Genomic DNA, 23,447 nt, shown 5'->3' on the forward strand with positions numbered 1-23,447 from the left:
GCGTGATAAAATTGAAAACCACAAATGTAGCTGTACAATTTTTTATTGAGTTCCACTGTTGATCACAAGGTGCACACAAGGGATGAATCACTCTGACAGTAACACATCCATCCACAGGTTATGTGTGTATATCTTGAACTGACAAAGACAATGACAGAAATAATGGACAATCTGTATACACAGCAGCACTCAAGTGCCAGAAATTCTTCTTTCACCTGATACGGAGACGGTTATAGAGCCGGAGGTTACACCCAAAGTAAGAACAAAAGCAAACTGAGCTACACCCAAAAAAAAAGTACACATACAGCTTAGCTAGGCTATCTGTGGCTCTACACAACAACAAGAGTCACAGTCACTCAGGATGGCTTCAAGAGTGGGAGGATGTTATTGGCAGAAGACGCTGCTGGAGATCAGAAAGAAACACGGGACGCAATGTCTTTATGTTCTTTTCTGTCTCAGGAGTCCATTTAAGTTGTGTGTGCGTGTGTGTGTGTGTGTGAGAGAGAGAGAGAGAGAGAGAGAGAGAGAGGGTCTATGGTGGCGTTCCAGTGCAGCACACCTTCAAAAGCAGCATGGCTTGTTTGCTCCCAGGTCACTTCTGCACAGGAACAGAAAGATAACACATCAGGCATCACAGCAAATCAAAGCCCCGAGGCTTTAGTGTTCTACAAAAACCGATGAATCCCTTACTTTAGATACCTCAGTCTCTGTGCTACCTGCCTCTGAATCAGGATCCTGTGGGATAGAAGTCAGAGCCACAGGACAGGAGCCATTTAGACCTCTAAGGTAATGTGCAAAACAACTCTCCTCATCATGACATGATAGAAAACTTTTTTTTTTTTTTATAAAGAGTATCTGCTATACTGTCCACACCATCATGCACTCACGTTGGACTGGTCAGTGCCTTGGGCTTGTCTTGCGTTTGCGTCAAGGGTGTAATAGACGCTTGTGTCTAAACCGAGCGACTCGCTGTCTTGCTGTAAATACAAAACGTTCTGCCTGGTTCAGTTAAACAGGGAAGCTGTCTGGGTGGGATAGGCGCAGATATCATCCTTTATCAGATAACTAGCTGCACTGTGCTGAGCACAGAGGCCTCTGCAATTCTCATGAATGTTATGGGAATAAACATAGCCATAATCTGACGGTTACTGTGTGCTGGTGGCGTTTCTAACTGGGCCGTATGTGGCGTTCAACAGTAATACATCTAAAAGGTGTTCAGAGGAAGAATTTGATCTTTAAATAATTTGTGGAGCCTGTTGTGTCTGTCTGGACTGTTATGTGTCTCTCTGCTACCATCTTGTGCACAAACTAAACAAGTATTATTTATAGTTTATAAACAAAATGAGCTTACCTGTGTATGTGTGTCTGTGTATTTGAATTTCATGTTCTTGTAAAATTCTCTTTTTGGTAGCAAATAGAGCAGCACCAAGTCACATACTACAGTTGCCTGGAGAGGAAAATAACAGAATCATATTACTTTTATGTGAATATTCCATAGACTGTAATTATATAACTCTGAAGATAACATACCACTCCAAAGATTCCCACTCCAGAGCCTATCGCTGTCAATGTTGGGATGATATCAAATTTTCGTGCCTGTGAAGGACAGTGATACAAAACTCCGTTTGATTATTTCTCAAGTAAGAAATCCATAAAAATGAAATTAATCAGATGTGTTACATACCAGTGACTGTACAATGATATCGAACCTGATGCCAAACACCTTCAGAAGGGTTCTTTTCTGAATTCTGTCCTCCATATAATGCTTTGCATATCTACAAGAAGAAATTTAAAGGCATTAGGCAGGTTAAAGGAAGATTCAAGGAAAATCCTAAACCCTTGACCAATACAATGAGGGGATCCAGTGGCTCTGTTACTCTGTTGGTGGCATTTTACTGGTGTGGTTTGGCCCATAGAGGGAAGGTTCACTGTAAAGCTATACAAAGTGGTTCTAAGTTATCATCTTTATCAGTAGGTGAAGGTTTGGTTTGAACACTGAAGGGACACATTAAGTGGGAAGTCTGAGTATCGTCCACCAGGATATTTTAGCACCAAGTATTTCATTCGTTGCATTCTAGTGAAAAATACTAAATACTGAATAGTGAACCAAGTTCCTGGGTATATACGTCTCAGAAAATCTCTCCTGGACCAGAAACACAACATCACTGGTCAGGAAGGCACAACAACGTCTCTACTTCCGAGAGACAGCGAGATCCCAAAATGGCTTTTGCCATATGGCCGAGCGGTTTTGCCATATGGCAGAGCGGTTTTGCCATATGGCAAAATGGCTTTTGCCATATGGCCGAGCGGTTTTGCCATATGGCATTCAGCAGTGGCTTATGACAGACTCAGGATTGGTATATGGCGAAATTGTGTGACTAATCATTGTTGACGCTAGTCACAAAATACTGTCATGCAATGTGCTTTTGATTCACGTGCAGTGCGATTTAGGTTTACTATATTTTTTATGTTTCTCACACTGACGTCTGTACACGTATGACCGCCGATGAGTACCGTAACGTCACAGGCCGTGTTAGGTGGCTAGGCTAACCGTGTTAGACACCGGAGCCAGCCTAGCCTTAACCGGCCATATGCCCTAATAGTCTATACACTGTATATACTGTGTGTGTGTGTGTGTGTGTGTGCAATCGCAAGACGTATGCTTGCACTTTTGTTTTTTTATGAACGACTGTACATTATTAATAGCGCTATATTAAAACTGTTACAGTTGCATGTCATTTTTAAGGGTCATAAAGACATTCTTTTAATTTTGAAATCAGCCATATACAGTTTCACTTGTGAAATATAAGCCACACAGTTTGCACCACATCTACCAATTCTACAGCGATTGGTAGTAATAATATTACTAATAAAGGCAGGGACAGGCCTTGCGTGTATGTACAGATGATACTTATTTTTTCACTGAAATATCCGCTGTATGAAAAAACTGTGCTTCTTTCACACGGTCAGATATCTGCCAGTAGGGGGCGTCGTTGGTGTATTTTTCCATGTCAACAATGACACAGTTTTAGAGGTTTCTTAGGTGAAAGATGAGAGATTGCAGAGAGATGACTCAGAATTGAAACTCAGTACACGCCATTTTTAATTCCTCTACTTATCCACCACCGCCACATGGTTGATTGTGACCAGTGACATTATATACGCCATTACCAGTGGAATACAGTGCCACACGCCATCATCCTTGCCATATACCGTTTCAGGTTTGCCATGTGCCGTTGCATTTTTGCCATCTGGCATTTCGGTCTTGCCACATGGCACTTCTGGTTTGCCATCTGGCATTTCGGTTTTGCCACATGGCATTTCCTTTTGCCACATGGCATTTCTGGTTTGCCATCTGGCATTTCATTTTGCCACATGGCATTTCTGGTTTGCCATCTGGCATTTAGGTTTTGCCACATGGCAATATATATAAGTCCTTTATTTCTCCCCACGCCAGGGGAAATTCACATTGTTACAGCAGTTTATGTAGCAATAGACGTAGTAGTAGAAATAAAATAATAATAGAACAGTAGTAATAATATTTAGGAGGGTGGCAGGGGGAGGGGTGATGGTGGTGGTGGGGGGTGAGACAAGGAGGGGTGATGGGGCTGTATGTAGAGTCCGGAGGTGGTGGAGGATGGAGGAGAGGTGGTGGTGGTGTTGGTGGTAGAGAGCTGAGGTGTGAAGAAGGAGTTGGCTGGTCGGTGCTTTGATGAGAGGGGGGAGGAGTGGGAGCAGAGTCAAATCTCTTAAAGAACAGATTCAGCTCATTGATCCACTCCCGGCCTCCTGCTGCAGCTCCCCTCTCATGGCCTCTGCTGGAACCAGAGATGGATCTCAGGTCTCTCCAGACCTCCCTTGTGTTATTGTCCTGCAGGTAAGATTCCATCTTGGTCCTGTAGCTGGCCTTGTCCGCCTTGATCTTCGTCTTTATCTCCTTCTGCACCCTCCTCAGCTCCTCTTTGTCCCCAGATCCAAAAACCCTCCTTTTCTCCTTCAGCAGGGCCTTCAGTTCCAGGGACACCCAGGGTTTGCTGTTAGAGAAACACAGTACTTTCCTGGTCGGTACGATGTTCTCTGCACAGAATTTAATGTAGTCCGTAATAGTGTCAGTCAGTGAATCAATGTCCTCCCCATGTGGACCACACAGCACATCCCAGTCTGTGGTCTCAAAGCAGTCCTGCAGCACCTCAGTGGCCTCGTCAGACCACTTCTTCACATACCTGATGGTGGGGGGTTGTTTCTTCACCATAGGTATGTAAATGGGCTGCAGTCTCACCAGGTTGTGATCTGAGTGGCCCAGCGGGGGGAGGAGCTGTATGCATCCTTGATGTTTGCATACAGCAGGTCCAGGGTTTTATTGTGTCTGGTATGGCAGGTCACGTACTGGGTGAACGTGGGGAGAGTGGCAGAGAGCGATGCATGATTAAAGTCTCCTGAGATGATGATAAGAGACTGAGGGTGAGATGTTTGCAGCTGGGACGCTTCAATGTGGATGAGTTCACAGGCTGCAGTCGCATCAGCTGAGGGAGGGATGTACTGTGTACATCCCTCCCTCGCCTGTAATGGCTATTACATGTGATAGCTATATGTATATATATATATATATATATATATATATATATATATATATATATATATATATATATATATATATATATATATATATATATATATATATATATATATATATATCATGGCATATATAACACATATACCAGTGGTACCAGATCCATTAGAGGTGGGAGGGCCATGGAGGTTGTTGTGCAAACCAGGGGCACATACTCAGTTTTGTCACACTGTAATGTCAGTGCGTATTTCCAATGACAATCATTGGATTATTGATTAAAGTGCTACATTTCTCTTAAATATGAGAATGTTTTAAACTGTGGATAGATATTTCTCCTTTGTTGCAAATTCGAGCAGAAATGTGTATATAAACGTGTATATAATTTGCCTTGTTTTTCTCACTTTAATTATTCTATGTTTCTACAGAAATACCTTCAAGTAAAGTTACAGAAAGTGAGATCCTTGACTTCAGCTTTTAAATTGTCACTCTGACACTCTGTTGGTCTTGATCATTACATCATTGCTATTCATTGTTCTGAGATTCAACGCAGCATGAGAGACAGATTTCGAGAACTTCAGCTGTGCCTTAAACTGGCAGAACCGGTTCTTCAGGGATGGAGGTGAGGGTTTCACACATCAGCAGAAGTGTGAATGGCCCTAATTAGCATTTGAATCTTGCTGTTGTCTGTCATGACTGGTTGCCACACACACTTCAAGATTCAAGATTCCTACCTCTTAGTATACAAGTACACAAAAATAAAACGAGAACGAAAACCCCACTGCAGTGCAGCAGTGCAGTGCAGCAGACGTCCTCTGCAAGCTGCCACTCATCTAAGAAACAGTGTTGATTGATTTGTTTGGTTTCCGTACAAGGAAATGACATGCAACTGTAACAGTTTTAATTGCCATATGGCAAAAGCCGTTGCCATATGGCAAAAGCCATTGCCATATGGCAAGCCATTTTGCCATATGGCAACGGCTTTTGCCATATGGCAAAAGCCATTGCCATATGGCAAGCCATTTTGCCATATGGCAAAAGCCGTTGCCATATGGCAAAAGCCGTTGCCATATGGCAAGCCATTTTGCCATATGGCAAAAGCCGTTGCCATATGGCAAGCCATTTTGCCATATGGCAAAAGCCGTTGCCATATGGCAAGCCATTTTGCCATATGGCAAAAGCCGTTGCCATATGGCAAAAGCCGTTGCCATATGGCAAGCCATTTTGCCATATGGCAAAAGCCGTTGCCATATGGCAAAAGCCGTTGCCATATGGCAAGCCATTTCGCCATATGGCAAAAGCCGTTGCCATATGGCAAAAGCCATTTTGGGATCTCGGCGCTGCTGCTACTTCCTGCGTAAGCTGAGAAGAGCCAGTGCCCCACCCCCCATCATGTCAACCTTCTATAGAGGCACCATGGAGAGCATCCTGTCCAGCAGCATCACAGCGTGGTACGACTCCTGCACCTCCTCCTGCTGCAGGACCCTCCAGCACGTCATGAAAGCAGCAGAAAGGATTGTCGGTGTCTCTCTCCCCTCACTCCAGGACATCTACAGCACCCGCCTCACTCCCAAAGCACTAAGCATTGCAGGTGACCCCACACACCCATCCCACAACCTCTTCAGCCTGCTGCCATCAGGGAGGAGACTGAAGAGTCTGAGGACCAGGACCAGCTGACTGAGCAACAGCTTCATCCACCAGGCTGTCGGGAAGCTGAACTCTCTCCCCTCTCTGCCCTCTCTACCACCCGCTTCCCCCGCATACACAAACTCTGGTCAATAACCTCTGATCTGCACTGAAATAGCACATTTAACCGTCAAGCATATTTGCACTTCTTGGACTGTTACTTATTTGCACTGTTCTGAGTATTCTGCACTAAATCCGTCACTTTATCTCATAGTCATGTTTACATTTCACTCAGTTCTGCTTTTGTTAGTTCTTAGTTGTTGCTCGGCTCTAATTTTGCTTCCTTTGTTCTTTTTTGCCCTTTAATATCTTATTTTCTAAGTCTTTATTTAATGTCTACTGTTGCATGAAGAAAGAGTAACGAAATTTCGATTCTTGGTATGTCATGTACATATTGAAGAATTGACAATAAAGCTGACTTTGACTTTGACTTTGACAATATGCATCCGTATTGTTGCATCTTTGAGTAATGCTATTGTGATTTTTGAAAATAAAAGCCGTCTGCTTCTTTCATGTTTTTTCATGAAAGCATAAATGCCCATCTAGCAGTATTTTGTTCATAACCAAATGAGGGAGTTTCTTTTGGAAGAACTGTGTTCATTCCTCCAGCAGAGTTCCAGGGACTTGGAGAATTATTGCTAAGAAGCACTGAAGCTGTTCTGACAGCACCTTACCAAAAGGTTGAATTTTGGTTTTCTTTTAATGTGTCACCAGTTTGTATTTGTCAAAGTGTCTGGTAAATATTCACCAATTACCAATCTCACTAACTTAACTAGTTTAAAAAAAATAGTGCTTTTACTCAATTCAGAATATTACCAGTAAATAAATGAAAAGTTTCACTCCTTTGTCTAGTATTACCTCACTAGATAATAAAAACTGTTCTAATTCATTGTTACTAATAACAAACTATGGAAGCTAACCATACAATTATTGAATAATCAACACCCCAAAACCCAAATAGTGCTTCTTAAATAAAAGCTATGGCTGTGAGTGGGCTAAGAGAGCAGACTGAATCACAGTCAACAACATGAAATAGCAGTTTGAGACAAATCTCAGAGCGCCACATGGAGCTGTTTTACTGAGAGCAAGCAAACATCATAACTCCAGGCAATCTGTGCTCTGCAAGCTCAACAGGCCTGAGGCTGACCAATACCAGGAGTAAACAGCGAGTGAAGTCCAGCCCGTGGAAATTAACGTCAGCGGTAGCAGTAACACAGGATTTAGTGACAGTATATCAACATGAAAACAGAAATACCCATCAGCAGTGTTTTGTTCATGTTTACCAGGCAGTGAATGCAGATTGAAAGTGAGGTTCTGTTTTTGTTTGTTTTCTAGAAATAGTAAATTATTTCATTAAATTATGTCAGATAAATATTACATATATTTTATTCTTGCAAGGAGACGACATGATGACGACATGCAACTGAGCTAAGTGTTACGGGCCTGCCTCAGTCGTGAGAGACACCGGGACGTGCAAGGTTGGCGAGAGCCTGCAGCCGCCGGAGCAGCCTGTTTTCCCCCAGCCGTCCTTGGGAGGAAGGACATGGACCCCTGTCGCCCCCGTAGAGAGATGGCGTGGACCTTTCCCCCCGGACTGCCCCGATCGGCCAGCGTGAAACCCCCCCCCCCCCCCCCCCCCCCCGGACTGCCGCTCCCCTGGAGCCTGACTCTTTTCCCCGTTCGAGCGAGTGAGTGCTGGCCGTTGTTGACTTCATTATTACTTTGAAAAGTAAATTCTGTTTAGACCTGCCTTCAGACTCCTCTGGTGATCTCACTTTGGGTTCGAAATTCCACACGTCCCTTGACACTAAGCTTAGAATGAACGGTGTTAAACAGCTCACATAGCTATGTCTAAAGGTAAATCCATCTACAAGTTCCTCTAAAGCTCATTAATTAATCCTGAGAACCCAACAGACACACTTTGTGTCCACATTCACATCCCTGCTTCTCAGACAAATTGCTCTGGACATATACATCAGAGTAATATATTGTGCATAACAAATGAATCATATAAGCCCTGGGATATTTTCGGTGTAATTTCACTCCCTTTACTTTAAAACGCATATCTTGGTCAGGCTAGCCATTTGTGCTGTGTCCTTGTCTTTTTCCTTTTCAGAAAGATCTAGGTTCTACTGATCATTTAATACTGTATTACTTTCAGATTTTTTTTATCTGTTGAATGAAATTATTGTTTGTAAATGTTTCATATGTTAAAGGCTTATATTCTAAAATGCCTTCAGCAGAGATATTTTTCATAACTGTGTGTGCAAGTGACATTAGTTTGCAGAAGTTTAATCTGTCTTCATAACATTACTCCTTCCATATGTACAAATATGCAACAAGCATGATAACAAAGCTCTGGATCTGCTTGCTCTTGTGCAATGTTAAGGGATCATTGCACTGATTTTTAACATATCTATGCAGTGAAGCGTTAATATGTAAATCAAGCAACAGTAATGAGTGCAAATGGGGCAGTGGTGGCGCAACGGTTAAGTCTCTGGACTACTGATCAGAAGGTCAGAGGTTCAAGCCCCAATGTGGCCACTGTTGGGCCCTTGAGCAAGGCCCTTAACCCTTCCTGCTCCAGGGGCGCTGTACTGCGCCTGACCCGTCACTCTGACTCCCCCCAATTGGGAGATATGCGAAAATCAGAATTTCCCCTCGTGGGATTAATAAGGGATAATAAATAAAAATAAAAAATAAAAAATGAAAAAAAATCAAAGAAGAGCTGTATGCAGGTAGGAGCGATGATTAAATTCAACATATATTCAAAATTGTGTTTTTCACCAATTCTTCATTGCGTAGACAAGTAACTAGCTTTGTTGGAAAGGTAAAGTTGTGCATTTTAACCTGTGTTATAAACAGTTTGCTTCACTGCATAAAAATGAAGCATAAAAACAACACTTTTTCACTTCTTTACAGTGTTAACAGAACAAGACTAACTCTTTCCCTCCCTTTCCAGTCTTTATGCTAAGCTAAGCTAAACAGCTTTCTATAGCTAACCCTCAAGACGAAGCAAGAAAGTGAAGTCACATCTGTCAGCATGTCAAACTCCTGGTTTAAACCCAATAAGCTGCTAAAGGTTTTTTGTTCTTCTTCGTTCCAATTGTTAGCCACTGTGGACTCATTTTCATTGCTACACAAAGTCCTTTAGCTGTCTGGTACGGTGGCCGAGAGGTGCAAACCTAATTTACATAATGCAAAACACTTTTACAAAGCTTGAGACAAATTTACATTTAGGAAAACATTTTTACATATCATAAAACAAAATTACAAGTTCTGAAACAAATTTACATTTTAGATAAACAATTTCACAAGATGCAAAACACTTTTACAAAGCTTGAGACAAATTTACATTTAGGAAAACATTTTTACATATCATAAAACAAAATTACAAGTTCTGTAACAAATTTACATTTTAGAAAAACAATTTCACAAGATGCGAAACACTTTTACAACCTCCAAGACAAATTTACAAGCGACAAAACACTTTTACAAATCCAAAAACAAATTTACAAATTAAATTTAACCGGAAAGGGAACGTCCCAACTCCGGGTTTGAGCCGGAAGTGACAACGAGGAGCGCCATGGTTGAGATGTCTCCTGTGTTTATGCTCTGTCGGTCTGATCAGCGCCATTTAAACACTCTAAAGACCGACCACACGAAAAAAAAAACGCGTCAATCGGCTCATATGTTCCCCACAAAACGGGCAAAACATCACCCGCTCGTTGTCCATCTTGGTTCACCATCAACAACAGCCAAAAGTCGCATTAGCCGCTCCTCGTTATCACTTCCGGTTCAACACCGGAGTTGGGACATTCCCTTTCCGGTTAAATTTAATTTGTAAAATTGTTTTTGGATATGTAAAAGTGTTTCGTCACTTGTAAATTTGTCTTGGAGGTTGTAAATGTGTTTTGCATCTTGTACATTTTTTTTCTAAAATGTACATTTGTTTCAGAACTTGTAATTGTGTTTTATGATATGTAAAAATGTTTTCCTAAATGTAAATTTGTCTCAAGCTTTGTAAAAGTGTTTTGCATAATGTAAATTTGGTTTGCACCTCTCGGCCACCGTAGTCTGACTCCATGGAAACAGTACAGCCATGGCTAGGAGCAGAGAGAACCGTAAAATATCCTTTGTATGATTTAACAAAGTTGTAATGCCATGAATCATAGCAAAAGAAAAATTTTAAAAAACAAAACAAAACCTAGAGTCAATACATGCAGCATTTTGGAAACATTAGTGGAAAGAAAGGTAAAACATTTTATAACTATTTTACTACTTACATTTTTGTTTTTGTTGGTTATACTTGTCTTCTATCTGCTCTGTGTGAACACAGTCTGCAGTTCAGCCCAGTTCAGCCAAAACGTCCCTGAATATTTGTTATGTGACTGTTGGTTGCAGCAAAGTGACTAATAGCTTCATGATTTTGCAGAAGTGCTTTGAATTGTTTTTCTGTGAAATCTTTTAAACTCAAACAATTCTTGGCATATTCTTAAATGAGACATGCATTTTTAAGGAAATATTGCGAGCTTCATCTTACACTTAGTTCTCCGAAGGGCGAGCAACTGAAGAACTGCTGAGAATTCCCTTTTTACAGTAAAATGGTCTAATTTTGTCCATTTAAAAAAAAAAAAAAAAAAAAAAAAAAAGAAAGCATACTTGACCCCAAAACCAACTGCCGGCAGGTTTTGGGGTTCAGAAAGATTAAACACCGTAGCAAGAGCCAAGCATACAGAGCTGGACATGTATTACTGCAGTGTGACACCTTTAGTGCAGTATGTTTACACACACCTGAAGTTGTAGCCCACCGATGCTCTGGCTTTGTCCGTCTCAGCAGGGTTTCCATAGAGACCATGAAAGTTGTACTGAGGTTTACAGTGTTTTACATCCACATCCAGGTTACATGTCCAGTCAACTACAATCCCTATGGCCCCTCCCTGTCAGGACACAAGCACATGCCACACAAGAAATAAAACGTCTGAAGACAAAATGCAACATGAGCAGCTGTGATTAAACAAGGATCTGCTTCTTCATCAGTGAATCATTTCCACTCACAGTAAGGATTTAATGCTGCAGACTTACCACTCGGGCTATTGTTTCAAAGCTGAAGCCAGACAGTTTAACTATGTCTCCCAGTCTGAATATGGGACACAGTGGAGCCTTTTTTGGATCGTGAAGGCATTTGCTGATGTAGTCAGCATCTATACCCTCCACCAGGTTACTCCTGAAAATACATCAGAAAACACAGTCCAGGATCACATAGTAACATATAGTACATTTGTTTTTTTTTTTGCATGTAATGCACCACTGATTACTGATTTTTATTAATTTTTTTCCAAAAAAATTGTGATTTCAGAATTACTTCTCTGCAGGTTAAGTCCCCTAAAAGTGTTGGTCCTTTATCCTTCACCCTCATCTTTTGAATGACTGAGGTGTGTTTGAAAAGTATTTTTTTTAAGGAGACAGCAAGTTTTTGTGTGTATGCATGTTAACTCTTTTGTATTTAAAGACAATATAATGAATGTCGTGACATTTTGCTTTCTTGTTTTTACGATTAACACAGGTTTAAACCACTGGTATGGCAACAACTAAAAGAGAATTCCAGTTTATTTCAACCTGGCATATTGCCTATTAATGGAGCTATCTTGGTTCCATGAGTTGTTCAGACTTTAAACTCTTTATCTATGTTCAGGAAAGCTTGAGGAAATGAAGGGTCAAACAAACCAGCCAGTGGACACTGTTCATTTGGGAAATTTAGCATGACCTTCCCGCGTCTTTCTAAAAAAGTACCATTTTTACAAGAATCATTTTAAATATTAGTTTTTCAGTCTGAAAGAAAACACAGAAATTAACTACCTGGAACAACAAACATTTTGCTAACTACATTAGTGATCTCTATCTGGGAACACTTGGCGGTTGACCTAAAAACTACCATATTCATCTGCAGATGGTGGTTTGTTTCTTTGTGTGAGGCAGACTTTGACTGTGGAGATGAAGGCAGAAAAACAGCAGGACATCCTGAAGACAGCATACATCGAGAAACTAGTGGTGATCCTGCGCTCGCTGCTCTGCTCCCGACTGAGGAGGAAAACTGTTGCAGTTCAGACTGCGATGTGTTGATGGCAGACTTAGAAAATCACAGACAGCTTTGATAAACATTGTCAATCTGACATGTTTTGTGCCTCTTACCTCAAGACCAACTTGGAAGGAAAGATCAAGAACAGCCGGCTTTCTGTACAGCCGGTGAAATAGATAATATCAGTACAGTTAGAAAAATGTCTGTTCCAGCTGAGAAATTTTTGTGTCTGCCTTTGGTCAGACTGTAAGCAAATATTTAAAAGGATTCATCTTTGGAAAGCTGCAGGAAGCTTATGTTAAATGCTGTTTCCCTGAGTCTCTACAGCAGAGATGAGTTACCATGGAAACAGCAGCCAGATTAAATGTAAATGCCAGGTTCAAATAATCCAGAATTCTCCTTTAAAGGTGGACTACAACTATTCAGTATCACAGTTTTTTTTTTTTTTTAAAAAGACACCTTGTAAAACACAACTTTTAAAAATGAAAAAAAAATAATTGCAGCAGGAACCCAGGTATCCAGACTTTTAATTAAGATCCAACTCCTAAAATCCAGGATCCTACAATGCACATCAGTAAAATCTTCGATCAGATTACTCCAGCCCTCTTCTTTCTAACTTATTGCCCTCACAGACATCAAGAGAACACACATTTTTAGTCAAATATTGGAAATCTCAAACCTAGCTCAAGATCACCCATGGTGGAGCTATCAGGGCAAATTAAATCTCAGAAGAAAACTGATGGAGTGTCCGTTTAAAAATGTCTTTTAGCATAATTTTTCAGGCGTGCATGTACACATGTAGGCATTCAATAGAGATGTATCTATATATGCCAAAATCTGTCTTATTTGTATTGATTTTGCTAGATTTTAATTATTTATTTTACATTCTTAGCATCTGCAGGGCTAAATTTACTGTAACGTGAATGAGGTCCATCACCTTGTGACACCAAATAAGGGGAAAGTTACAGAGTTTTTGATGAACAATGTGTAGTTCTCTGCAGACATCAGCAGAGGAGGACTGGAACACAAGAGAGAAGAGAATCAAATGTGGCAATATGTTGCTGCGTGATATTTGTCATGAACAGACTATTATATGATCCGAAACACATGACAAAATCATTACAAATTCAATCATCAACAGTCGGCATCAGACTGCAGTATGATTAATTCACCGTCCACATACTCTGGGATGTTGTGATCATCCTCAACTGGACACCAAGCCAAGACCTCACAGGTCTTAGTGCCTTCCACACAGACTCCAGTCATTTGCCCTTGAAACAGAAACATACAAAGAGTTTGTCTTTAGAGACACAACTTCAAATTGAAGCAAAAGTATAACATGTATTTGTAGCAGCAGCAAAGAACAGGACAGAGAGCTTTAACACTGACACAATTTTTCTGCCTCCACTTCTCATCTTATCTCAAATTAACATCAACAGCAGTAAGCAAGATATAAAAGTGAAGCAAAGCAAAATCTGAAATAGCTGTTTCCTTTATCTCACCCTGATCCTTACATATCATTTCTCTGCATGTGATTAGCTCTGCTGCTATCAGCCGCTCTCATCGAGTGCCGGATGAGTTCACAGACAGTTCCAGCAGGCGTTTGGTCACTCGGCTTCAATCTCTGACCCCTTACTGGAGCCCACCAGCATGTTTAACTGCAGGGATGCCCCCACATGTTTACTCATCTACCAGCGCAGAGACAGAACGCCGGCTCTAAAGGGACACTGGCACCTCAAGGTGAATTTAACTGGTATGAGACAGGCAGATGTAAAGCTCTGACTAACACTGGTCTTATTGAAGGCGATGTGGAACACAGGGGACTTGAAAGGCTCAGAGTTTAACCCTGGGACAGATGGAGGACAATACATCTATATAACTGCTCTTTGAACTCTCCATTAACTCTGTATAATTTTGGACCTATTAAAAAAGCCCATGTCTTGAAAGTTATTTGTCTTGAATGTCTCGGCGACTGTGTCTGCTCACATGTATGAGAGTTATAGCAACATCTGTGGCTGTGCTTATATATACATACATGTGACTGCTTGCTTAAGGTGAGGTTTTTCCTTGCTTGCTTCAGTGACTAATAACCATGATGCAAACACACTCGCCAAATGTTTGGTTGCTAAGACTTAGGTTGTTGATTTGAATCCATTTTTTACACAGCTCTAGACGAGAGGGATCCATAAGGTTTGTCTAAATGTTTACATTGGCAGTGGTGAGTCACATCTGGTGCATTTTAGATTCTACTGCATGAGTCTAAATTAAAGCACCTCTCGAGAGCCACAGCCCATTTTGCAAATACATAAACTGACATGATCTTCTACCTCCCTCGGGACATCACAAAAGGCATTCGCATTTGGCAAACCAAAGCAAGATAATAAGAAGCTGAAGATCTGGACCAATCTGAGTTTGGCACAGACGGTCACTCAGTGAGGACAGCCGAGGTCACACACTGTCAGGCCGTCATCATTTACCATGTCCCGTACGTTTGAAACTCCCTCCTTCACAGTCGCTGTCTGAGTTGCAGTTGTGCTTGCCTTTGAGCTGTTGTAAACAAGAGACTGCGGTTAGTGTGTGAGCAAGACTGTGCAATGTCAAGAAATCAGTATTTCTGAACAGGAAAACAACATGACAAAAATCCAGTTTTGCAAGTGTTGTGACATTCAGCAACCTACACATACTGCTGTGTCATATTGAGACCATTAATCTTGAATTGACCTTTTCTGCTTTGCAACAGCGGCACAATTACCCAATTACACAAACAGTCTTGGAATGAGACACAATTTCCGTTTTATTTGACTATTTATGGCAGTGTATAAGTCAGAGGGAGATGGCGAAAACAGAGAGAAAATGAAGGAAAGAGAAACAAAAATAAATCTCTGACATACCTCTGGACACTTTCCCATCTTCTGGCCCTCAGTTATGATGTAGTTGGTCATCACTACAAAAGAGGAATCTCCCTGAAGTTTTAGATTAGAAGAAGGAATGCATTACAGTCATTTATTCTCGCATATTTGTTCTATAAAATCACATAATAAATCATGCAGGAACTGTTATGCAGCTGCTCAGCTGAGCTGTAGGCCGACTGTCAAACAGTACTCAGCTGTAGCCACTGGTGAGCCTGCTGATATCACAAACAGCCTTAAATAGAATTTTTTACTTCCCAGACAGTCCTGTGTTGTTTCATTCTTGGTCAGTTTTCAGCTGAAGGACACAGGTCAACATTTCTTCTTCTGGCTTCTTAGCTATTTTGCAAATGGAGAAGAAGGCTCGGCTGTTCTTCGATACAGGAAGTACAGGGAAGCCCAAACCTTTGAGCGTGTTCTAATGCAAGAGCCACTCCTCTAAAACCTCATTTGGGGTTATTTTTGGGGAACAACAGAGTGCCTGCTCCAGGGCAGATACTTCTAAGTGGCCCTAAAAACTGCTGTGTGCAGCTCTGTACTAATGGGTTAAACTCAAAAACAATTACTGCCATTTATTTCTATCTATCCTTGTTGATTGTTAAATTTTGTTTATAACTGTTTGTATAATTTCATAAACTTCTTTGTTTGATCCCAAGGGAATTCTCTTGAGATGCAATTATTGGTGATAACATGATGAAAAAAAGATTCTACACTACAAAATGGTGAACATCAGGTTCATGGTGACGTTAGATAAGACCTGTTTGAAATCTCTCTTTATGTGCATTAACATGATGATCCCAGGGAATAATCTCACAAAGAGGTGGATTTCAGAATACAGCTGATGCCTACTTGATCAAAGTGTACTAAAAAGAAAAGTAAGCCTTTCATGTCATTGGTCAGGTTTATGACACTGAGCCATGTGCTAACCCCACTCTGAATCGAAACAGGGACACACCTGCACCTCAAAGCAAATAGGACAAACATCATTGTGTCTTCTTTATTTCTTTCCCACAGATAACAGCACTCAGCAACATTTTAGGTAAACAATGAAATGTATTTGAGCCAAGTGTCCCTATTAGTTGGATGTTTGCTTAACTCTTGCACGCAATGACTTTTGGAAAGTACGTATACACCTCCAATGTTGACAAAACCAGATTGCCCTCAGGGTCAATTTTATAAAGTCTCAGTAACTGTCAGTATGTCTGTACTTCCTTGTAGTGTTATTACTGATTGGATCTAACATTAAATCATGACAGCACATACGTTTTTGTGATGTTTAAACTTTGTCATGATCTGACTAGTGATTATTTTTCTTTAGGGAGCAAAGAGTTTTGACATTTCTGTCTGACTCATCATGGCATTTATTCACTCTAACAGTTGGATTCATTTACTGTGGATGCTGACTTTTTGACACCTAACTTGACTCGTATCATATGCAAAAGTAATTATTGGCCCATTTGGAGCACATATTCAGATGCACGAATTCAGAAAAGCTTCATCCAACTAGTGTCTCACCTGAGGGGGGAAGACGTAGTCAGCCACATCCCAGACCCTCTCGCTTCCACTTACATTTGTGTAGCCCACACCTTTCATTTTGGTGAAGACGGAGCTGACTGCTGTGTCTGTGGACTGGTAACCTTTCTCATAGATAAAAACCCACCTGTGCAAGACATAGAAAGCAGCCTGTCAGTTCTGTCAGCACCCACGGACTCCCATTGAAACATTCAATCCCACAGGCAAGGGTATGCATATGGGTGATGCTGCTGTGACACTCTACACATCCAGCAGCAAACCTAACAGGGACACATGTGGTCGGGTGATGTCATGATGATTCTGCTTGTCCTTTTTCACCAGCATTTGGACAAATATGACATGCTGAATCTCAGAGTGCTGACATTTACCAGCTTCAGAATACGCCAGAAAGAATCATAATAGGGCTGCAGCAAACTGTTAAGAAAGTAAAAGCAGCTCAAGTAGACAGTAAATCATATGCTTTATCACAGTTGTGATCAGTGGGGATACAGTACTGATTGCTGCCTGGGAACCATAATGAAAGTTTCCCAGATGATAGCACAGACAGTGTTTCTGAAGAATGTGAATGTCACATTAAAATGCCAGATTGCATGTCTGGCAGAAGGATTTTGTGATAATCGGTTGTGGAAGCTCATTCAAGTAAGTAAGTTACTTTTGTAGTATATCTTTTTATACTACTTTACAGTCCACATAATCTCAGAGGGGAAAAATGAAACATGTAACTGTACTACAATTGTTTGACAACTACAGTCCTCAGTTAGGGTTTAGGTTAAGATTTTACTCAAAAAAAAAAAATTACAGAATATAGTTAGTTATAGCATACAATCCATTACTGAAGATCAAACCAATGGTTCCCAATCTTTTTGGCTTGTTGCCCATTAGGGCCTCCTGTCTCATTTCAGATGACTATGGGCTGTTAGCAGTTCCTCAAAAGGGATGCTTTCGGTGCAAACTTCCCACATGGATTTCAAAAGTACAAAACACTGAACAAAAATGTAGAGCACAGTTTAAGCAATTTACAAATCAATGCTTTTACATCAAATGATGTCACAGATAATAATATATTATTTGCAATGGCACATTTTATGCACTTTCATATATTTTAATGGTGTGAGTAAAATATTAAGAATTCATTTGTAGTCACAGGCACATCACCATCCATTATAACCTCAATAAAAAAAATGCATAATAGAGGTAAAGGCCCTCTTTTGTCAATGTTGCATATTTAAAAGATTGCTCTGTGAAAAGAATTCTTTCCTCCCTTAAAATGCATTAGATGTAACCAATGATTCCTCAGGTTTGTTATATGTCAAACCTTGGAGGTCTGAACCTGTGTTTTAGAGACTGTCACCAGTACACTGCAGTTTCAGTGTGGAAATGCTCAGGGCTGGTCCTCACTGCTTATTTCATTCAGGATTTCATGACATGGACTTGAAATACATGATTTTTTATCAGAGGAAACATGTGCAGAACATCTTTTTGACAATGTCAACAACACATAGAAAAAAGTAGCAAAAAAGTTGTATCATATTTGACAGGTGTTGTGGCCAGTGATTGTATATTTTAACTGGGTATTTTGTGAAGAATTTCAGTGCTTATAATAGTTTAAAGTGCTCTGAAATCCAGAGCAGAACTTCTGGTTGACTAAATACACCAACTGGATAAACATTCCAGGTTTGTCCTGATGAAAAATGCAGTTATTTTAAGTTGACAAAGTGAAACCTGAACCTTTTGTCACATAAAAGGATTCCCATATAGCAAAAAAGCTTCATACTTGGGGTGCAACACTTTTTGATTTCTGCAGAGTGAAGCTTCTTATTGTGTTTTGTGTGTGTGTGTGCGTGTGTGTGTGTGTGTGTGTGTGTGTGTGTGTGTGTGTGTGTGTGTGTGTGTGTGTGTGTGTGTGTGTGTGTGTGTGTGTGTGTAGCCAGGAGGTATGGCCAACAGCTGGTGTGTACTGACAAGATACTGTATGTACACACACACACACACACACACACACACACACACACGCACACACACACACACACACACACACACACACACTGTTGAACATGCAGAGTTATTTTATATAGAATGTGAAAAGCAATTACTGCCTGCCAGGACGCCTACAGGAGAGCGTGCATTGCAGCACATGTTCATTTGTCTGTGGACAATGAAAGCCCCTCACAGCAACAGACCAATGACACATCTTTCAAACTGCAGAGTGAAATAAGGTGTGCACAAAAGCCGCATTTGCTATTGGCGAGGCAAATCAAATTATGTAAGTTCAAGCTTACGTTGATGTGGAAATGAAGAAAAAATAGAGCGCATTAATGGAATAAAGAAACTGATGAGCGTGGAAATAATGGAAAGATCTTCCAAAACAGCAGTCTAAGTGAGATCTGTATCTGCTGCGACAGAAGGAGAACAGTGAGGCAGGGAGGAGGCTTCTTGATGTGCACAAGGCTTTTTCTTCCGCCACTGTGGTGCTGAGATTAGTCTCCATTTTATGACAAATTAAAATAAAAAGGAATCAATCAACCTTCAAGTTAAGCTAAAAAGGCAAACAGTGGATCGACATTGTTATTAACTTCAAAGTGACAAAGAATGCTGAAGCTGCTGTTCTCTATTAAATTAGTCCTTGTTTTTGGACTATTTTGATTGATGCTTTCACTCACAGATATTTCCAGAACCTTTCATGTGGGATTTATTAGTGAGAGGTTTATTTAAAACATTGGGGAGTGGCAGCCCGAGGATGCTTCATTTTAAAGCTGAGATAATGAAATCTAAACATTAAACAGTAGCCCAAAGAAACCTTTTCTTATTCTTGCTGACTGAAATTACATGTTGTGCAGCCAATCTGAGGTCAAAATGAGTATAAAAATGAACATTCCCGACAAAACAACTGATTCAGTGGATCCCCGCTGAGCATCAGAGAGACACAGGCTGGCTTCTGCTCTGACCTGTCTGCCTGCTGCTTCAGTTCTGAAGAGAAGAATCCTGACAGCTTCACAATCACATCTCCTCTCTTGCACATCAGCGCCTGGCCTTAATGTGGCCTGATGGCTGCAAAAGGCAGGTGATAGATAGAAGGAGGAGGCAGAGCAGAGATCTGTCATGCAAGAGCAGCCTGGATACCAAATCTACGAAAGACACTGAATTGTTTCTAGTTTTATCATTACAGAAACTAATACAACCTTCCAACTTTTTCAAGATTAGAACTTTAAGATCATCATGAACTTTTTCTAATTGTACAGACTGATAAGGTTAAAGCCCCAACACCAGCATCTCAGAATAATCCCAATCAATTCACTTTTCCTAAATAAAAAGAGATATCTTCCCAAATGTGTCCCTCTCTCTTCCATTTCTGGTCACCATCATGAACACCAGCAGAAGGTAGCACATCTCTGTGCTGTTTGGCAGGGGAGTGGGTCACAGTTGATTGTTATCTGTGCTAGCATATGCCTCAGCGTGTTCATCACATGCAACTCCTCAGGTTGTGCTGCTTGGAGGGGCAGGAAGAAAAATCACATTCACACAGTTACACACACACCCACTCATGACAAATTCCAGCTTAGCCCAAATGGAAACCTAGATGCTATGCTGTTTAAGTGAAGTGAGATGATGAAAAAAACCTGACTCTCCCTTCTTTACCAAGGAAGTCTCCAGCATGTCAAAGCAGGTGTCTGCAGACAGTGCGTGACTCCGTAAGCTAACAAGCATGCTGTTGTTTTTTGTCTCAACTTGAGCAAGCAGTGCTGACCTGATGCACTCGTCCCTTCTGTTATCAGTTCATTTCCAGAGCCTGTTTGCTGTGTCAACAGGACCTAACAAGTTACAGTATGTATGTGTGACCATGGTGGGACTCTGATGAACAAATCTTCCATTTGTTTTGTTCTAGCAGTTTCATCCTTGTTGCTCAGTGCAAAATTAGGACATGTCCCAAACCAGGGGGAAAAAAAACTTGCAGGGTCACTCTTGGAGGTTAAACAAACCGAAACATGCAAAACAATGCAGTGCAGACTCTCATACCTGCCTCTGAGCATTTTATAAAGAAAATGTGGGTCTTACCCAATAATGTAAGCCAGGACCCCCAGCTGGATCAGCCGACACACCACTCCCACCCTCCTGTTCCTCACCAGCACCTGGCGTGGGGTCTCGTACTCAAAGAAGAAGTCAGAGAGGGCATTGGTGATTTGGTTCTTCATGTTCTCTCTGCGGCTGACCCACAAACTGGAGGGTCTCACTGGTCACCCCACTTGCATATAAAAACACTCAAGAATCCCTTTCTTTCCCTCTCGGCCGTCTTTACCTTTTTCCTCACTAGTGGCGTGGGTCCACTTCCTTTTCTCAAAAGTAATGTCTGACACGCTTCATGAGAAGTCCTGAAGAGCAGGACTTCCTCCCTCCCACACTGCTCTCTCTCTCTCTCTCTCTCTCTCTCTCTCTCTCACTCACTTTCTGTCTCTCTCTCTCTCTCTCTCTCTCTCTCTCTCTCTCTCTCTCACTCACTTTCTGTCTCTCTCTCTCTCTCTGTGCAAGGTCTCCCTCTCTTCACATTTGTGCATCTTCCCATTATCCTTATTCCTGCATCTCCTGTCTTTTCATTGTATCTTGTAAGCACACTAAATTAGCAGAAACACATTTGTTGGAATTCAAGTCTGAATAGCTCAACAGCTGCCAGACAAGCACCGGACCTCCTCCTCTCGTTGTGCAATCAAACCTTATCATCTCCACTGACACTCTCTTCCTGCATGCTTAGCAGAGATAGAAAGCAACACAAACTCAACACAAACACATTGTTTCTATTCCACAGTTTTGCCTGTTTGCCTACACTCATGTCACCATATGTCAGACATTAAGCCTTCTTATGTTTTATCATCAGTTTGTGTGGGGGAACGCAGACAACACTTTCAACAATCCACTCTCTCTCCTTTCATATACTATGAGATGCTTTGCATTTTAATCTGTGAAGTGGCAAACACTCAGAAAAGTGAACTGCTTTATTCCAGTATAAATAAGCTGGATATTAGTTATTTTATATTTAAGGTTTCCCATCAGAACTATGTTTTGCTAACATGGTGCTCTCAGTGCTTTCTGATCACAAGAGATTAATAAATGGAACATCTTATTTTGGAATTATGATTAAAATCTATCAGTCTAAAATCTAGATCTATTTAAAGCCTATTCAATGAGACATTTGCATATATGTTCACTCTAAAATTGTTGTACCCGTAATTTGGTCGGATTGCAAGGATTTGGTAGGATTGTAAGGATTTTAGGATTGCAAAAAAGGACCATATGGCAATCTAAATAAAAACCTAAATGCTCTGATTGGAAGAATGTAATAAGCGTTCTGTGGCACAAATATAGAAACAAATTAGGGTCAAAAGTATTGTAGATGAATGTCTGAAATCATGAATGCATTTAAACAGGTGAATGTGTAAAAATATTTTGACCAATTGAATTCCAATAATTTGATCACCACTCAAAGGTAATATTTTAATTTTGTGGATTTTCATATATAGTTTGGTTGGATTGAATTTTTAGAGTAGTCAGATAATCTGTTAGAGTATGTAATATTGTAGGTTCTTAGGTATATTTGTATTCTATATAAGATTGTATAGTCTTAATCTGTTGAAACTTGTTAGCTAAATTCATAACATTCATTTTCTTTTTTCTTGACTAGAACACACTTTGGCTCGACAACTGTTGTTTTAGACATATGAATATGTATGAATGAATATGCAATATACACAGAAAATTTTCCTTGCTGCGGGATCAATGAAGGTTTAATCTATCTATCTATCTATCTATCTATCTATCTATCTATCTATCTATCTATCTATCTGTCTATCTATCTATCTATCTATCTATCTATCTATCTATCTATCTATCTATCTATCTATCTATCTATCTATCTATCTATCTATCTATCTATAATGATGACTTGACTTGATAAATGTTTGAATGTGTAAAAGTATCTGCACAAATAGATTTAATTTTAAAATCAAGGAATTCTGTGGGTATGCACAACATTTTGTAACAACATTTTAAAAGATTTGCACAGATATTTTCCAGTGTGAGTGAATAAAGAAGATTCAAAGGTGTGCAGTTACACATTTATCTGTTTGTGGGTGACAAAAGATCTCACAGAACTCACATGTGAAGCCCAAGTTCACCACTGTAAATGAAATCTACAAGTAGTTAAATACTTTTGTCCCGCATTTAATGCTTTCTCCTAATTAGTAGATGTGTTCTTTTTAAAGGTACATTTGGAAATAAACAGTTAAGAAACAAGAGTGACTTTATGTCTAGAAACACTAATGTTTACTAAATAGTCCTTTTTATTTATGTTGATTCAGAGTGTGCAAATTTGTCCACTATGGCCTAACAAAGAACAACAAAAAAATCATATACTGCCAGTTGTTAGCAGATAATAGAGTATATGTATTGGGCTTTGTGTTTGTTTGAAGATGCACATGGGAATTTGGACTCTAAAATAAAATGGTGAAATGTTAATGTAGTGCATTATGTACTAAACAGGACTGTCTAATAGGACATACTGAACATCTATAGTGGTGGAAAAAAGTTTTTGGGCACTCCATGCATTTGTGAAATATTGCAATAAGAATCAGTCTTTGGTCTTCAAGGGCAATTTATTTCAGTAGAGTCACAGCTAAAACACTAA

At 40.3% G+C, this 23,447-nt stretch overlaps 1 protein-coding gene across 6 annotated transcripts; it reads right to left on the reverse strand.

Annotated features, from left to right (window-relative positions):
* Positions 1-25: 25 nt before the first annotated feature.
* Positions 26-21,215, reverse strand: p2rx1 (purinergic receptor P2X, ligand-gated ion channel, 1). Of its 6 annotated transcripts, none has more exons than XM_023264799.3 (14): positions 20,828-21,215; positions 16,757-16,901; positions 15,224-15,295; positions 14,822-14,879; positions 13,516-13,603; positions 13,270-13,350; positions 11,339-11,480; positions 11,048-11,193; positions 1,685-1,775; positions 1,531-1,596; positions 1,352-1,447; positions 888-977; positions 691-735; positions 26-598 (listed from the first exon to the last, which is right to left on the reverse strand). In XM_023264799.3, exons 1-14 carry the CDS (start codon positions 20,962-20,964, stop codon positions 593-595), a joined length of 1,263 nt encoding a protein of 420 aa, XP_023120567.2. In that variant the 5' UTR covers positions 20,965-21,215; the 3' UTR covers positions 26-592. The 6 variants fall into 6 exon arrangements, with proteins under 6 accessions (XP_023120567.2, XP_035801634.1, XP_035801633.1 ...); XM_035945741.2 differs by having other exon boundaries at positions 700-735; positions 14,810-14,879; XM_035945740.2 differs by having other exon boundaries at positions 14,810-14,879; positions 20,828-21,214.
* Between the last annotated feature and the right edge of the window lie 2,232 nt (positions 21,216-23,447).

Source organism: Amphiprion ocellaris, chromosome 14 (assembly GCF_022539595.1).
Source record: "Amphiprion ocellaris isolate individual 3 ecotype Okinawa chromosome 14, ASM2253959v1, whole genome shotgun sequence".
Lineage (NCBI taxonomy): Eukaryota > Metazoa > Chordata > Actinopteri > Pomacentridae > Amphiprion > Amphiprion ocellaris.

Bases quoted from the DNA above. Each gene is read 5' to 3' on its own strand.
- p2rx1 (XM_035945740.2), bottom strand. From the start codon at position 20,964: ATGAAGAACCAAATCACCAATGCCCTCTCTGACTTCTTCTTTGAGTAC. The intron at 11,481-13,269 runs GTGATGGACCTC...ATGTATTTTCAG, and splicing joins CCCTTATTTGGTGTCACAAG to GAGTAACCTGGTGGAGGGTA. The intron at 736-887 runs GTGAGTGCATGA...TCTATCCCACAG, and splicing joins AAGGCACTGACCAGTCCAAC to GATCCTGATTCAGAGGCAGG.